Genomic DNA, 18,658 nt, shown 5'->3' on the forward strand with positions numbered 1-18,658 from the left:
TTTCTTGCTCTAAATTCAGCTTGTCGCCATGGTATCAAGAATCTGACCTCAAGTGGATTTTCTAAATAATCCCTTGTAATAAAGACCACGGTTGTTCGAAATGTGAAAAGAAATCACAGGTGGAGGGCCAAAGAAGAAAACAGAAGCTGGAAACTGTAATTCAATAGTGAAATTCTTTTCCTTGACTTCTTAAAGCTGTTTCTTCGTCAACAGGATCAATGTATACAGATAACTATGATGATTTCCTAGGGCCTGTGCTCAAACCTACTGTAACCATCAACGTACCCACGTGTATGCCTGTCTTTACTGACTCAGTGGCCAATTCAGACGGCCATTTGTGATTCATTTGTGTCATTATGGAGGACCAAGAGACAGTGGGGGAAAAAAGTGAGTGGCTGTCGAGTTGATTCCAACTCATGACAAATTTACATCTGACAGAAGGAAACGTTGTCCAAGCCTTGTCACCTTCACGATCTTTCATGTGTTTATGCTATTTTGATTATTGTGTCAATTCATCTAATTAAGGGAGTCTCTCATTTTTGTTGACCTCTTACTTTACTAAGCATGCCTTGTTTTCCTATTAAGAAACCATAGAGAATAAGTTATTGAAATCTGATTTAAATGCCCCCAGCAAGTGATTTTCCTTATCTGAAACCCAATGTCTGTATCTGTACCTATTACCCATTGCCATTGCCATTATACCAGCTCGTAGTGACCCCCCAGGACAGAATAGACTGTAACCCTTATGGAGGCGTCCTTCCACAGCTTCTTTATCTAAAGGGGACAGATCTTTCTGTGAGCTCTCTTCTTCGCCGTGGACCGTTCGTTCAAACTTTGTGTGTCTTACGTCTCCTCAACAAGGGTATTTGCCTCCTGATGGGTAGAAGATTAAATGAGATAACACAAGTATGAAAAGTATGTGCTTGCTTGGCACGTGCTAAGGGCTCCATGAAGATTACCTTTCAGAATTATATGGCTAGCAATTTAAGTTATTAGCCAGGAATGACTTTGGTTTGGAAGGCAGCCTTCCACCCAGATTTTGGTATTGCTCTTCTTCCTACTAGAATTTTACTCGGTGCACCACGTGGCCATCGAATGCATCGTGTTTTTAAATCCAAACCATACAAGTAAGCTGTCATTTATCTACTTTATGGTACAGGAGGCCCAAACCACACTCACTGCCCTCGAGGCAATGCTGATTCATAGTAACACTGTCTCTCCAAGACTGGAGGGAGCCCAGTCTTTCTCTCGAGGAGCAGCTAGTGGGAAATTGGAACTGGCTGATGATGTGGGTCACAGGCTGCTGCGTAGCCACGACACCACCTGAGCTCCTTGCGTGTTACAGGAGGAGGAAAGGAGCTAGGACAAATAGCAGTCTTCTTTTTCTGGTGTCCATCTGCAGGGCGCGCAAGACTCACTTCGGAAGATCTGGTGGGCACCGTGCCACCTGGAAAGCAGCACAGAACTGACTGTCGGGGGCAGGGGTGGGTTGGTCCTGAAGAAGTGAGATTCCGCGGAGTCCAAATTCCTTTATAGACAGTCCTCTCTGCGTGACCAAAGGCCTCTTGTTTTCCTGAAATTAATCTAAAAATATTTTGTAATACCACTGTGAATAAACGGATCCACATGCCACGGTGATTGACTATCTGTTTTTGCTACCGAAACCAGCCATCTTTGGCCAGCCCTGCTGTCTTCACATTCTTCTTGATGTTTGTCCTTACGCTTAGCAACCAACCAAACGGAGGGAAACATCCAAACTTCAGAGCGAAATGTAGTATCAGTGTACTAACTGTTCCCTGGAGAAGGGCACCCTGCTTGGCAAAGTGGAGGGGCAGCAAAAAGAGAGGAAAGTCCTTAACGAGATGGATGGACACAGTGGCCGCCACAGTGGGCTCACGGGAAGGATTGCCAGGACCTCGCAAGACCGGGCAGTGTTGGCTCCGTTGTGCAGAGGGTCGCTGTGACTCCGAGGAACTTAACATTTCCACGGGCTGAATGAGTTTAGATGGCTGACAATTTTGTTTGGTACTTGTTTTTAGTTTTTGATACTCTGAATGCATGGAATTTTGGCTTTTCACTATTGACAAGCTTTCAGATCTCGGTAACAATGTGCCTTTCATGCATTGGAGATTTCTTTTATGGAAAGTGCTGGCGCCTCTCTCCGCCCAAGAACAGGCGTCATTTTATTAAAGAAGCAGCACGCCCATAACATAAACAGAACATCTGTTTATCTTACAGCTGTGACAAATTGGCTTCACTCAACCCCCAGATGTAAATATTTTTAACAGATAACTATGAAACTGCTTCTTGATTTGAAAAAAAACCTTTAAATAGAAAAAGTGTTGACTTTACCGGAATGCATACTTTAAACACGAGCTTCTAGTATGACTTTACAAAGAAGAAAGCCTCCAACGAAGGTCACTGCCATCCAGTGGATGCAAATTCCTAGCGACCCTACCGGGACCGGTAGACCTGCGCCTGGGGGTTTCCAAGACCCTACTTAGCTCCTCAAGGGAGGAGAAGACTTCCGCCATTCTCCCTTTTATGACTTATGTAATATACATTATTTAATGTTATTTAAATATTAGAATATTTAATTTTATCCATTCATTCACTTGTTTTTATTTAAAATATTTAATTAATATTTATTAAAACATTAAAACGAAACATCAAATCTATGACTTATTTAATATTATTAAATAAGTTATAAAATTACTAATTACAGAATTCTAATTTTTGGCTTCAACGTTAGAAAGAAGATGAATTTACTCCATCCCATCTTACAGACGCTAAAATAAAAAATATTTATTTTGGGGGAAAAAGTGCGGCTGCGTCTTTTCAGGCATCAAATCGAACTAGACAACAAAAGTGCTTTTGCGCTGGCTTCTGGTCAAAAGTGGCGTCACTTCCACCGTCCGAGCACCTTGGGATCGCTCAGGGCAGTTAAAGCTCATCTTCCACGAGCTCTTAGGAGAACGGGCGACGTGCGGAGGCCCCGCAGTGGGAGCCCACTTTGCCCGCGAGCGGGGCCCTCGGCCGCCGGCGCCTCCGAGGGAGCGCGTCTCCGCGGAGCCGGGCCGCAGGGGCGTCCTGCCGCCGCCGCGTCGCGGGTGGCCGGGCCCGTCCGCGGAGCTGCCCGCAGCGCGCGCCGCCTGGCCCTCGGCCGCCGCGCGTCCCCCAGCCCCGCGCCGCCGCCATGCGCTTCCGTTTCGGGCTGGTGGCGCCGCCCGCGGGGCCCGGGCCCGGCGCGGAGCTGCTGCTCGTGGGCTCGCGGGCCGAGCTGGGCGCCTGGGAGCCGCGCGCGGCCGTGCGCCTGAGGCCGGCGGGCGCGGGGCCGCCGGCGCCGCTCGAGCCGGGGCTGTGGCTGGCCGACGTGGAGCTGGCGGCCGGGGCGGCGGGCGGCGCGGGCACCTTCTGGTACAAGTTCCTGCGGCGGGAGCCCGGCGGAGAGCTCGCCTGGGAAGGTACGGGAGCGAGCCGCGCGCTCCGGGCGCGTCCCCGCCGCGGGCCGCCCAAGGGGGGGCTCACGCCCCGGCGGTTCCTCGGGGGGGGGGGCTGCCCTTGCGGCCTCTTCCCCCCACCCCCCCCGGGCCCAGCCCGTTTCCTAAGGTGCCCTCGTCGGGGCCGGTCCCCACGGCCCCCGCGCCCAGCTGCGGTCCCCACCCGTGCCTCCTGCGCGACCCGGGCCCTCTGGCTCTTTGCTCAAGCGGGCCTGAATTACTCTGTTTGGTGTCCTCCTTTGTTTTGATGCCCCCAGTTCACTTAACAAGCAAACAAAGCAGATCCACCAATGCTGAGTGTTTGGTTACCGTACACTATTTTTGGTTACATGTTGAGCGTGACCTCATTTTCATCAGCTTACTCGAGAAAGCGTTTTGGAATTTCTTTCTCGTCCTGGATGCTTGACGATTGTGACATGCCTTGCGTTTTTAAAAATACAAAAGCCACACATGCTGATTTCAACGACAAACGTCAAATACAGAAATTAGACCAAGTTTTTTTTTAAAGTGCATCCCGTACACACTGTTAAGCCTACGACCTAAAATCTCGATGTGTATTTAACAAAAAATGCATTCCATTAAATATACTCCACCTAATTTTGTATTTAAACATATGGCATTTCAGGGTCATTACACATAGTCTTTCTTTTTTAATATTTCATTGTCTGGATGCATCATTCACATTCCCAAGTGCACTTGAGCTGTTTTCAGTTTGCTTCGGGTCTAAGTTACAGCTTAATTGAAAGTCACCTTAGAGTTAACCTTTGAGCTTTGGGGAGTGCTTCTGAAGGGCAGAGCCTTGGAAGTGAAATTGGTGGGTGAAAGGGTAGGATGGCTACATTTTACCGCTGTAGACTTCCACCAAGTGGATGTGGATGTTTAGAACCCTTACGCTTTCTGCACAATCTCCGAGACCCCCAGGGGCAATTCTACCCCTTACTACAGGGTCAGTGTAAGTCAGAATGGGCTCGAAAGCAGTGGGATTTACATTTTAAATGAAAGAGGGAAGATGGCAGTTTGGCGATTGGGTTTTATTTGAACAGATAGTACACAGTACACATAATAGATAGCAAAATGTATTTGACTCATTGCATAATTCAGTGGAAGTAATACACCTGTAGAAATCATTCGAGAAAAATTAAATCATTGTGATTTGGAACCAAACAATTGGCAAGGAAGGTAAATACGCAGGAAAATGCTTAGAGTATCCTTCCTGTTTGTTTGTTTGTTTACAGTCGAGTAGCATTGATTGTCCTTTTGTGGTCGCACAGGAATGCAAAGGCGCCCTCTTCCGTTTATACCTGGGTTTACAGGGCTAATCCGCGAGCGCTGAGAAGTTTGTATTTCTAATCTTGTTTGATCAACTTTAACCTCTTCTTTTAGTCTCTCTGGTAATTATGGCATACGCTTAAATTGAATATAACACACATATGTAAAGAATATATATATGTGTATATATATATCACAAACAAAACAAAATGTATTGGTGTGGAGTTGATCTTGTATGTAGTGGAGTTGGCCTTGTATGTCGTCTTCATGTATTAAAACCACACATTATCTTTTGACACGTCTTGAAATATGAGCAATTTTGTTTAGGCTCATGACCTTTCTGCTTCCTATGGATTTAAAAAATTATATGAGGGGACTTCAGAAAGTTTATGGAAAAACAGAAATAAAAGACACTAGTTTTTCCGTGAACTTTTTGAAGCTCCCTCAAGTTGTGTGTATACATTTGTACAATCTTATATATTTGTGTGTTACATTTATAAAAATACGTTAACATTTTCTATTACGTAGCTCTTTGATGAAAGTTAGTTCAAGGTAAGGGGATCAGAAAAACAGCCCACTTATGCATCCCTCTCCCTTTCCTTGTTTTGGTTCATCATTCCTTTACAGCGTTAGGATTTATATAAGTTATGTTACGTTTTCTAATTATCACCAGGTCCCTGAGTTTTGACAATGGTTACCCCCCACTAACTGAAAGGCTGGCAATTGGAAGCGACGCGTTGTGCTTCAGAAGAAAGGCTTGGCCTAACGGTTAAAGGGAAGGAAACCTGTGGAGCAGTGCGCCGTAACGCCGGCTAACCAAGGGTCAGCGCAGACCTGATGCAACTGGGCCTTTGCTTTCTGCTTTTCTTACTTTAGATTGGGGATTGGTTCTCAAACATTCTAATTTTTATTTAATTTTATATAAGAAGTGGCTTAGCAAAATGTAAGCCTATGAATTCTGCAATCATATTGCTTAGATTCAAACACTGGTGGTTTGACTGGGCAAGTCACTTAACTTTATGCTATTATTGAAAGGATTCACCTAGTTAATAAGTGTAACACAGATGAAGGTGCATATGAAGTGCTAAATTAGTGTTGCTTTTATTTGTTGTAATTTGGAAATCATTACAGGATGCGGAGACAAGTTGTGTAATTAGATTCATTAAAAAGGGATGTGTAAGGGTGCTTTACTCAATTGATGTATGTATGGATTGTGATAAGAGTTATATGAGCCCCAATAAAAAGATTTATTTTTAAAAAAGGGATATAACTGACATAAAACCTGTCACAGAACCTTTGCACTGGATGAAAAAATAACTTATTTGTCTTACAGAATAAGTCCTCAATAACAGGATTTCCTTGACTTCATATTTGAACCATAATGTTCTTTAACAACTGGCTTTATAGTTTTTAGTGACTCTTTTTAAATTGGTCCTCAGAAATTTCTAGCATAATCTCACTATTTGGTAAGTGTGAGGTGCTGATCATATTTTAGCGAGAGGTGCTCATACATATAGCGCGTGGGAATGGTGACGTGAAGGAGAGCAGTGCTGACCTAGCACGTGCTTTATTTGTGAGGGAAAAAATGGCACTTCTTGCAAGTACTTTTTCCCTCCAGTAATTGGGATTCCTATTTTAATTTCCACTGATATTCACAGCTGAGGATCTGGGACTCTTTCTTAAAAAACTGAACTATTTGTTCGATACATTTTACAGTGTTGATTCTTGATCTTCTTCTTTCGCGTTAGCTAGTCGTTTGAGAGACAGTCCTTGGAGGAGGACGCCACGCTTGTTGGAGTGCAGGGCCAGGGACCTTGATGCGATCGACTGACCCTGTGGATGCAGCATCGCGCTCCCACAGGGAACCGCTGTGAGGACCGTGCACGACCGGCTGTGTTTCCTTCTGTAGTGCACCGGGACATTGAGCCTCGACCACCCCACGGGCACCTCACTGCTGCGGCAACAACCATCACCTTGTTGAGGAGTTAGTCCAATTTCCCGCCCCCCCCCCCCCAAGAAATAGTAAACGGGAGATGAAATATCTCAGTTCTTAAATGCCTGAAAATGCCCTTATTTTGCTCATTAGCATTCTAGTGTCAAAATCATTTTCCCATTGAAGGCATTGCCTCCGTATCTTCTCATGGGCATTGTCTCTTAATGCCGCTGATATCAAACTAGTCCCACTCCTTTGTGACTTTTCTTTCAAAGCTTTAAAGGAGTTCCATGTGTCATTTGATCAGGAAATGCCTGAGATTTGTTCACATCCCTTGACACTGGCTTGGCTCCTTTGATTTGAGGAAATATTGCCTTCAGCTCACAGGCATCTTTTACTATTTCTTTGATAAGTTTTCCCTCTTTGTTTTTCAGTCCCCCCTTTCCCACCTTTACCCCCCTCCCCTTGCTGGCTCCACACACATACACACAAGAGGGCTTCAAAAAGTTTGTGGGAAAATTCCATCATCTTTAAAACAAAAAATCATTTTATTGGGGGCTTGTATAGCCATCCATCCATTGGGGAAGCACATTTGCATATATGGTGCCATCATCATTTTCAAAACATTTTCTTTATACTTGGGCCCTTGGTATCACCTCATTTTACCCCTCCATTATCTTTTAATTCCATATTTCCATGAACTTTTTGAAGCATCCCCCTCATATCTTCTGCTTATACTTCGAGCATCTGTTACCTTTTCTCGAGTATTTTCCACGTTTTCTGTTTGGATAGCTTTCCCTGATGCTGCTTCCCAGGCTGCTGTTTGGTCACTAATGTTTCCTATGTGTTCTTCAGTCCTTTCATTCGATTTTTCATCTTGGCAGGGATATTTTCAATTATCCAGATGTCTTGGTGGTTCTCTGATTCCTCCTTTTTTCCTGAGCTGCTTGCTCTGAATGTGTGGGTGTAGTTTATTCCTGGATTTTTAAAGGACATTGGATAGAATTGATTAGATTTCTTTTTCAATCTTGCAGGAACTTTTTTTCCCCTCTGTGGACAATTAAAGAAAAGATGATCTTTTCCCTCAAATATTTGGTCGCCCATACGTGACTGTCTGTATGATTAAAGGCTATGTGATGAGCGTGGCATCTTTGCTGGCTTCCTGTTGAAGTTACTTAAGTTGATCCAGAATCTTCGACTCCTCTGTAGGATATGGCGAATGTTGGCAGATTTCGTGGAGGGAGAAGTGTCCTCCACAATGTGTTCAGCAGGGGAGGCGGCTGATAGAAGATGCGGCCCGGTAACAAAGTAAACAGGACGTAACTGTGGTGCGGAGGATTTTGGTATATTTTACTTCTGACCGGAGTTGCCTTTTTCTCTTGTCTTCAGATCTGTGTTGGGTAGGCTTGTGGGCACCTTAACATCTTCCCATCTAAGATCTCTGACCACTAAATCTACACCAGAGCTCTTTACAAGAAGCCCTTGCCCTGCTATGTTTAAGCCCACCCACTACTACTGAGTTGAATCTGACTCCTAGTGACCTTATATAGGGTTTCCAAGACGACACATTTTTATAGGAGCAGGTGGCCTCATCTTTCTCCTGTGGAGCAGCTAGTGGGTTTGAACGACCAACCTTGCAGTTAGCAGCTCAGTGTTGAACTCACAGTGCCCCCTTTGGAGTGGGACGGAAGGAGCAGCTGGGAAAGCTTCAGTTCAGTTCTTCCGCAGGCTGGTATCTGTTTACTTATTCCGTCTTCTCTTATGTGTTGCTTTTGGAAGTCTTCCCTACCACTTTTGTCTCATAGCCCTCTGACAGAGTCATGTTTAACTTAGCAAGGAGCCCGGGTGGTACTGGTGAGTGAGTGTTGCACTCCTAACCACAACGTCAGCAGTTCAAAACCACTAGCCCCTCCGCGGTCGAAGGCTGAAGCTATCTGGTCTTATAAAGATTTCCAGCCTTGAAGCTCAGCCTAGGGTCACCGTGAGTCAGAATGGACTTGATGGCCATGTGCTTGGACCTGGAGTCAAGAGTGTCTTCCCTTAGCATCATGCTCTTTTCAGACCTTTCTATCTGGGAGTCACATTGACAAGAGAAACTGTGAAGATTAGATAGAAAGCTTACGGGTTAGAGGGTTTAAATGAGGGAGAAACAGTCCTGAGAAGGAGGGTGAGACTTGGTTCGGCACAACTTGAAGAATTGCCTTCATTGCCACTGTAGAAGTTGGCATGTGTTCACATTTGTATCGACGACAAATCATATTCATTATATTGCTTGAGAACCTTTGGCTTCAAGATACAGAAACGGAGAGGAGGGGCAAGATGGTGACCAGGGAAAGAGGGACCAGATTTCAACTCGGAGCTCCAAGATGAGAACATAACACACCGGCATGAAGCAGGGAACCAACTGATAGAGAGGCCTGAGGGGCCGGCCCCAATCCCAACCACACGGACAGCCCCTTCTCCCCCTAGAAGAATTCACTTCAGAGGACAGCACTGAAGCTACAGCTCAGGGAGAGGGACATGTCTGATCAGAGCACACAGGAGCAAGTGAGGGGGAAGGAAGAGAGAGTGGAGCACATCCTGGCCCACCAAGCCTGGAGGACGATATTCCTGCTCAGAGCAGACAATGCACAGAGAGGACCACAGGGCCGGCCCCATCATGAGACGTGACATCCCTCATTGACCCGTAGCACTACAGGGAAAAAATTTGGAGACTTACTGCAGGAATTGTGCCTGATCTGACCCCACCACACTGAGGTGCAACACTTAGGGTGTGCAACAGAACAGCAAGGTGAGCAGAGCAATGAAGTCTGCAGGGAATCCCAAAAATAGACTGTGCGGCCAGGGCACGGTGCCCTATCAGACTCAACTGGAATACACTCGTAAAGGTCAACAAACAAACCTTGAACTACTTATAGGCTCTTTTTTTTTTTTTTTGGTCTTGGCTTTTTGGTTGTTGTTATGGTTTTATTTTCTTTTGTTGCTTTGTTTTGCTCTATCTTGTGTCTGTGCATATTATTTTATCTGCATGTCTATATCTAGGTAAGATAAATGGGATAAACAAGCTGGAGGAGAAAACAATGGGATGAAGGTTCCAGGGGGGCATGGGAGCGGGGAAGGTGGAGGAAAGGAAGTGGGTGTTAACAAACCCAGGGGAAAAGGAACAACAAGTGACCAAAAATTGATGTTGAGGAGGTTGTAGGAGGCCTGGTAGAGCTTGATCAAGGGCAGTGTAACCGAGAGGAATTATTGAAACCCAAATGAAGGCTGAGCATGATAGTGGGACAAAAGGAAAAGAAAAGGAAATAGAGAAAAGAACCAGGAGGCAAAGGGCACTTATAGAGGCCGAAATACAGGCATGTATATATGTAAGTCTATTTATATATGATGATGGAAAAATAGATCTATGTGCATATATTTATAGGTTTAGTATTAATGAAGCAGATGGACATTGGGCCTCCAATCAAGTACTCCCTCAACACAAGAACTTTGTTCTAATAATCTGGCATTCTGAGATGCTCACCTTCCTGACATGATCACTGAAGACAAAATAGGTGTATAAGCAAATGTGGTGAAGAAAGCTGATGGTGCCCAACTGCCAAAAGATATAGCATCTGGAGTCTTAAAGACTTGAAGATAAATAAGCAGCCATCTAGCTGAGAAGCAACAAAGCCCACATGGAAGAAGTATACCAACCTGTGTGATCATTAGGTGTCGATGGGATCAGGTATCAGGAATCAAAGAACAAAAAAATCATATCATTTGGAATGAGGGGGAGTGTCCTTTGTAGGCGCCTGGACATCCCCTTACAGAAGGGTTACAGGGAGGAGATGAGCCAGTCTGGGTGTAGTATAGCACAAATGAAACATACAGTTTTCCTCTACTTCTTTAATGCTTCTTCTCGCCCACTATCATGACCCTAATTCTACCCTACAAATTGGGCTAGACCAGAGCATGCACACAAGTAGGTACAGATAAGAGCTGGAAACACAGGGAATCCAGGACAGATAAACCCCTCAGGTCCAATTTTGAGAGTAGCCGTACAAAAAGAGTAAGGGAAAGGTGTGGGTAGAGAGGAGGAACTGGGGGATGGACAACAGAAAAGTGGGTAAAGGGAGACATTGGTCAATGTAAGAATGAAAGCACAATAATAATTTATAAATTATCAAGGGTTCATGAGGGAGGGAGGGAGGGGAAGAATTGAGGAGCTGATACCAAGGGCTCAAGTAGAAAGAAAATGTCTTGAAAATGATGATGGCAACAAATGTACAAATGTGCTTGACACAATGGATGGATGGATTGTGATAAGAGTTGTATGAGCCCACACTAAAATGATTTATTAAAAAATTATATACACACACACACACACACACAGAAACAGAACAGTATGCCAGCCTAAGAGAAGAAAGAAAAATGTATTAACTCTTCCAACTGAAAGAAGCCTGGAGTACAACCCGTCCCTCACTCTCCACTCTTCAGCTCTCTCCCCCTGGAGTTTTCTGTTCTCAGGAATTGACTTCATTTCTTCAAGCCACCTGACTCTACGAAGTGAAACATCAGGTTCACATCCAACCAGAAAAGAAAAAATAGCCTGTGCTCTCAGTTCCCAGTAGAGAAATCTGGGGCAACCACTTGGATACACTTCGCTTGAACCAGTGCCTTTCTGAGACGGTGTGATCTGGGGTACAGTGACGAGCACTTCCAACAGCAAACACATTCTTGAAGTAGAGCATGATGGACACTTCAGCAAAGGAAGGCTGTACTGACTCCACCTGCCCGTCAAGGTGATGGCTTGGGCGTTGCTGTGATGCTGGAAGCTATGCAACCAATATTTCAAATCGTGGCATTTCAGGAGAACTTCCAGATGGAGACAAAGTCTGGTGATCCAATTCCAAGAATTAGCCAATGCAAATGATACAGGTCACAACAGGCGGCTGTGCTGGGAGATCAGCCCTCTAGGTCAGCCACACCAATGGGTTTAAACATACCAATGCTCACCAAGATGGTACAAAGCCACTGTGATTCAGAATTGGCTCATTAGCACCTGGCAGCACTAGTAACCATTGTTTAGAACACAGTGGCTAAAAGCTAACAGGGCATGCCACCCACAGTTGTGCTAACCAATAAGGGTGAGGTAGTTAGTTCATTGTGCCAACCTGGCTGATAAACACATGTGGGGGTTAATTGAAGGGCAGAGCGATAAATGGCTCAGTGAGCCTCGCCTTTCTAGTTCCGGGTCTCTTGCTTTGTAATGGTTGGACCAGGGTGCAGCTGCCATAGCCAGTTCCCTGCTTCAGCTGGCAAGGCTAACTTCCTGCAAGACATCCCTGAGGAGAAGCCACATGGACCTACCCCGATGCAGCCCTGGGTGCTGGAGCAGCTGTGTGGAGACCCCTGCCAGCACTGAGATGCTGGCACATTCACTGACTCAGCTTTCCTCCTGCAGTCGGCATCATTGCATCTGTTTTGTGAGATGGAGGAGGACTTTGTGGATTGGTTTTGGACATATAGGTTATTGGGTTAATGTTGGACTAATGATCTTGGGCAGCACTGGGTTGGGATGTTTTCTTGATGTGCACTTACCCTTTATATAAAATTCTCTCTTCTACTTGAGTTTCTGTGGATTTCTTTCTCTAAAGCACCCAGACTAACACAAAGGGCTTAGTTTCGTGGCATAAAATGTCCACCAGTAGTGGTGCTGGTGAGAGCTCACAGTTCCCTGGTACCCTGGGGAGACCCTCTGTGTTCTCTTGGGTTAGCTGCTGCAGCTCCACCCTCCTCCGTGCACTCAATGTGGGCAGAAGGGAGAGGAAGAGTGTCAGCCGTGGGTGGTTTTGTTTCACCTTTATCTCTGGAAAACAAAACTACCAAATTCCCACCGCAAACTTATTTTTACGTTTAGATTTGTCCAGCACTACTTGACATGACCTCCTCTACTGTGGGAGAAGCTGGGAACACACTTATCTACCCCAACACCTTGCGTCTGAAGAAGATCAGTGTGACTGCTAAGAGAGATTAAGTTGTTCTTGTCATTGTATGATGTCAGCTACATTGCAAAGGCAGGATATCAACAAATCCATGTGTGTATGTAATATTTAATGTATGTTTCCCACAAACTGAGCTCTGTGAGGGTAAAAACTATCTTTTTTCACTCTCGTATAGCCTACAAGCTGGTCTTTCATCTCTTTTCTTCATGTACTAAAAGATGCTTACTAGACTTAATTGGAATTCTATGACTGATGAACTACAGGGTAGATCTTTCTAAAAAATTTATTGAAATAAATGACTGAACATCTTATATATGGTTGTTTGTCTAAGATATGTTTTAGACATAATTAGGAATGTGCATTTGCTGTATTTTTGCAAAACTCAAATTCTCTTTCTATCCCTTGGATTTTCATTTTGAATGAAGTGACAATTTTTTAATCTTGAAACGGAACTGATTACTGGCCCCAAACAAAGGTCTTCTCATGACAAACATTGGAAATCTACCTACACCTGGGTTTTCCTCTCCTACAAAAGGACCCATTTTGACTCACTTTTGTGTTTCCCAGCTCGGTATGTAATAACCACACGATTTTACTCAATACAAATCAGTAAAATTAAACTTCACTTCCCCTGTCACACTGATTACGTTTCAGTTGCTCCACAGCTTCATGCAGCTAGTGGCTACCAGTAGACCCTACCAGTAGGACAGTGTCGAGAGCATTTTCATTGCTGTAAAACCTTAAAAAAATTTTTTTTTAATCAGCATCCCCCTCTGAATTTGTGCTCTCGGCTATCCAGGAGGGAATTTGTTTGGCTTTCTTCATTATTTTTAGTAAAATTATTAAGTAATTTTATTTTCAGCTTGAGGGATTCTACAGAAAATGGAATATAGACAGATGTGGCTCTGACCTTGTTGCCCAAATGGAAGACAGACAGCATGTGTATTGCCGAAATACAAAGCTTAAATGATAATGAGCTTCAGCAATGCAATATGTCTGTCATCTGCTTTTAAAAGACAATGTTGCTAAGCTCTTTCAGTCCCGTGAGTTTTGAAAATAGAAGAAATAGGTTCAAATCCTGTTTTAGTTACTGCTGGTTATTGAGCAAGTTCAGATGCTGGACACTGCTGAGCATGTTGTGTGTATTTACTACTTATCCGCAGGCAACAGCCAGCCCTGGTGGCACCGTGCTTCAGTGCTCAGCTGCCAGTTAGAAGGTGGGTGATCCTAAAATACCAAGGGCTAAAGAAGAAAATACTTTTTCCAATAAAAATATGTCAATTTGTGTCAATATACTATCTCCTGTCCTTTTTTATATCCAATTACTTCACAAGAGCTAACTAAAAGTTCTGCTAAAGATGCTTTTAAATTATGGTGCTATTTAGTAAAGAAAAAGTTTAATACAATGCAATCTTAATAGTATTATCTTATCAATAGTAAAACCGAGTTCTTGTGGATAAGACAACAAATAATAAAGCAGGCACATTGATTTCGTCTGTGCATCAAAGGTTGGTGGTGATGGTGGGTCCTAATAGCTGAGTGAGAAGGTGTGTTTGTTGATGTGTAGGAAGTGATGGAATGTTAGGCAGGCTTGACTAGAGAAACACCCAGAAGCACTCACATGTGTTAGAAAGAGCTTTATATCAAGAAGTAATTGTGTATCTGGAAAACATCCCAGCCCAGTCCAATGGTTCGATGTTACTCCATAATTCCCTCTTCAGACTCACACTGCCACGTGCAATGGTGCAGAATGCAGGAAAACCACAGGCCGGTGCATACAAGGTCCGGTGGATCCAATGGCAGTGACTCTGGCAGCAATAGGGTCCGTTTGTAGGAAGGCGAAGGCAGAGAGCGAGGGGGAGGCTCCCCGGTCCCTCCTCATGAGAAGGCCACACCCATAAGGAGGCATCAACAGGCTGTGACCTGATTGATAGGCTAAACTCCATCCCATACACTTTTATATATCTTCCAGTTGACATGAAATCATGTAACTACCACAGGAACATGAGTAGATGGGATAGGTGATGTAGAAAGATGAAGGCAAATATGTACACTTTTATTTAAAAAGAATATCTCAAATGAGCAAAGTATTCCACCTTTTCTATAAAACTTTTTTTTTGTGTGGATTATGTCCCAATAACTGTTTTTAAAAGGGGATTTATAAAAATTAGTATAATCTTAGATAAAGAAATAGAACATAGTACGAGCCCTCATTAAAATGATTAAAACAAAAAAGAAAGGGAAAAATGTCTAGAAAACAATGAGGGCAACATATGTACAAATGTGTTTGATACAATTGATGTGTGGATTGTTACAAGAGCTGTAAGAGCCCTCAATAAAATATTTTTAAAAAGAAAGTATTTTAAAGTGATTTCTGTTTCAATTTTATAATAAAATGATCTTTTAAATCATGGCTAAATGAATCCAACCAACCAACTCACTGGTTGCTCTGTAGCAGCAAGATGTGGCCGTCTGTCCCAGAAAGATGGTAACCTTGACAACTCCCTGGCGGCTGTTCCACTGTGTCCTGCAGACTTGCTATGAATTGGAATCGACTCAACTGCAAAGGGTTTGTTTGTTTGTTTTTGGTGTCCTCATGCAAACTTAGCCTTTCAGTGAAAACTCTGAACTCTTCTGCATTTATCCAATTAATGATATATACTCATACTTTTTCCATTCATTTAAAACAAACAGACTGATATTCACATGCTACTCGATGCTTGCGACCAGTGGTGCGCTGTTGTACGTTTACCCCAAATAAGTCCTGTGTCCTCAAACCTATTTATGCCAATTGTATTTGCTATTTCATTAGATGATATAAATAAATATTATGTACACCACTGAAATTTGTGAAAACTAAGCTTGCCACTTGTGGTGATCGTTAAATATGAGTTGCTTTAAACTTCCTTTTGAATTCAGAATGGGTGAGGTAATATGAAGATGGGAAAATTGTAAAACTTTAACAGAATGGACATTCAGATTGCATTGCAAATGGCATTAAACTCTCTCTCTCATCTAAAGAAACTCAAAATTTTAGGCAATGCATAATGAATGTGGTTTGTTTGAGACCCTTCACTTTACCCTGCATTTAAAATTTGCCAGCCAATTATCAGTCTCCATCTGTTTCATAAAGATGCTTTCGACTGTGTTTTCTGCATAATCTCAATGAGAACCCGAGGCTCAGATGGCTAAAGTAACTTGCCTACATGTATAAAGTTAATAAATGGAAGCTCCAGGATAGAAAACCATTTTCTCCTGAACCCAAACTTTTCCCACTCTGCACTTCTCTACAAGAGCTAATGTGATCCCTTTACCATCGGTGTTTTCTGCTCGACACCTCAGTCTTGTAAGGAAACAAGAAGAGGGAGCAGAGGAATGGGCTAGCAACCTGTGGTAGATACATCATCGATTGTCAATTTGAGGATTAAGAGTAGGGGTGGAGTCTAGCTTGTCAATCAGATCATAGCCAATGAGACCTCTGTGTGGGTGTGGCCTTCTAAGGATTCTGGGAAATCTGGTACCTCCTCCTTGGAGGCAGGAGTCACTCAGTCTCAGTTCACTCCCCTGGAGACTACTGGCAAGGCTGACACACCCTGGGAGACATAGCAGCTGGCAAGACACATGGCTCCTCTCTGATGCAGAGACCCCTGCCAGCGCCAAGATGTTTCCAATGATATTGGATCCAAAGACTTTCTACCCATTGGCCTGTGATCTTCTGCATTCGGCATCATTGCATGTGTTTCATGAGTCTGAAGAGGACTTTATAGATTGGTATCAGACATATAGGCTAATATCGGACTTATGGACTTGATCTGGACTGGGCTGGGATGTTTTCTCAATGATCGATTGCTCTTGTATCTAAATCTCTTTCTTATTCACATGTGTGTGTCCATGGATTTGTTTCTCTAGTCTACTCAGACTGACGCACAAACCGTGCTAGTTGAGTCTGAGGTAACAGGATCGAAGGGAATGGCCAGCATTTCAATAAATGTGAGAAAAGGCGAGAGTAACGGGTGAGAGTTCCTTTTGCCCTTGACAGCAGATACTAATGTCCAGGAAGTGGAATGCTCAAGGCCAGGGAGAGAGGGACATTGCTTGGAGAGGAAAATAAATTCTCTTGGCTTCAAAGTCATGGGCAGCAAGATCCAGCCTGGCCTCCTCATCCTTTTCAGATGTAGCTCTCACTAGATAACTGGGCTTTTCTTTCTCTTTAACAACAGATGTTTTCTTTCACACAGAGGACACACCTAGACTTCAGGCGATCTTTATTGTTGTAGGCGCCTTAGGTTCTCCTCTCCTCACAGCGACCGTATGCACAACAAAAGAGAACATCTGCCCAATCGTCTCTATGCTTGAACCCATTGGGCAGCCCCTGTGCCAACCCATCTCGTGGAGGGCCTTTCTCTTTCTCGCTGTTTCCCAATGGCATGTCAAAAGAAGCGAACCAGAGCCTTGCCAAACTCACTTCTAAGGAGCATTATGGCTGTGCTTCTTCAACGACTGATGCATTCGTTCTCCTGGGAGTCCATAGCAGACTCAGTATTCTTCATTATGACCATAATTCAAATGTATGCGTTCGTCTTCGTTTTCCTAAGTTAATTGTCTGGCTTTTGCAGCTCCCCAATATAAATGGGAGTGTGGGGTTGGGGAGGGAGGGAAGAAAGAGTTGCTGTTGCCAAGGACTCAAATAGAAAGTCAATGTTTAGAAAATGATGATGGCAACATATGTACAAATATCCTTGATACAATTGATGTATGGATTGTTATAAGAGCTGTAAGAGTCTCCAATAAAATGATTTTTTTTAAAAGAAAAAAAGTGAGTGTGTACTGGGAGGGCAGGCAGGGCGTTTGATGGTGGAAGACATGTGGTTGAAAGTGATTGTGCTTCTTGTTTGTTGATGATTACTTTGAAGCGAAGAGATTTTGAGTCATACCTTAGTTTTTTATTTGTTGTAGTCAAATAGATATAGAAAAATATTTATTATTCCAATCACTCTAACAATTAATTCAGTAACATTAATTGTGTTCACCTGTTGTGCTGCCATCATCACTCTGTAACAGAAACTCAGTACCTTTCAAATAATATTTCCCCCCATCTCACCTCTGATAGTCACTCATAGACTGTCTTCTCTATTTGCCCATTCTTGATATTTTGGATAAGTGAGATCAGACAATATTTGTCCTTTATAGCTGCCTTATTTCCTTAGTTTGATGTTTTTAAGGTTTACTCATATCGTAGTATGTATCTAGAACTTTGTGTCCACAAGACTTCCCTTCCCACCCACTGGCCTGTGATCTTCCTGCATTTGGTGTCATTGCACGTGTTTTGTGAGTCTGAAGAGGATTTTGTAGTTTGGTATCGAACATATGGGCTAATTATGGGACTTTTATGAACTTTACCTAGACTGGTCTGGGATGTTTTCTCAATATTCAATTGCTCTTGTATATAAAGTTCCTTCTTATACACATATGAGTATCTATGAATTTGTTTCTCTGGTCTACCCATACTAACACAATGTCATTTTCCAGAGACTGGTCTTTGCTGATAACATGTTTAAAGTCTACGAGACAAAGTCTTGACATATTCGCTTCTAAGGAGCATTCTGGTTACTTCTAAGACAAGTTTGCTTGTGCTCCTCACAGCCCATCATACTAGACTCCATAATTCAAATGCATGCGTTCTTCTGAGGTCTTTAGTTTTCATTGGCCAATTGTCACACTCATATGAGGAGAGTGAAAGTACCGTGCTTGAGACAGGTGTGCCTCAAAGTGACATCATTGCACTTGAACACTTTTCAGTGGTCTGTGCAGCATATATATTTATATATTTAATCATTTTATCAAGGGCTCATACAACTCTTATCACAATCCATACATACATCATTTGTGTAAAGCACATCCGTACATTCACTGCCCGCATCATTCTCAAAACATTTGCTCTCCACTTAAGCCCCTGGCATCAGGTCCTC

General features: G+C 43.5%; 1 protein-coding gene across 2 annotated transcripts in view; it reads left to right on the plus strand.

The window, feature by feature from the left end:
- The first annotated feature begins 3,196 nt into the window (after positions 1-3,196).
- The window catches only part of EPM2A (EPM2A glucan phosphatase, laforin), a 123,951-nt gene continuing 108,489 nt past the window's right edge, over positions 3,197-18,658 (plus strand). For both annotated transcript variants that reach the window (XM_075554426.1, XM_075554427.1), the window contains exon 1: positions 3,197-3,464. In XM_075554426.1, the coding sequence (XP_075410541.1) occupies positions 3,197-3,464 (268 nt within the window). The remainder of the gene's footprint in view (positions 3,465-18,658) is intronic.

This window comes from Tenrec ecaudatus, chromosome 7, assembly GCF_050624435.1.
Source record: "Tenrec ecaudatus isolate mTenEca1 chromosome 7, mTenEca1.hap1, whole genome shotgun sequence".
Classification (NCBI taxonomy): Eukaryota; Metazoa; Chordata; class Mammalia; order Afrosoricida; family Tenrecidae; genus Tenrec; species Tenrec ecaudatus.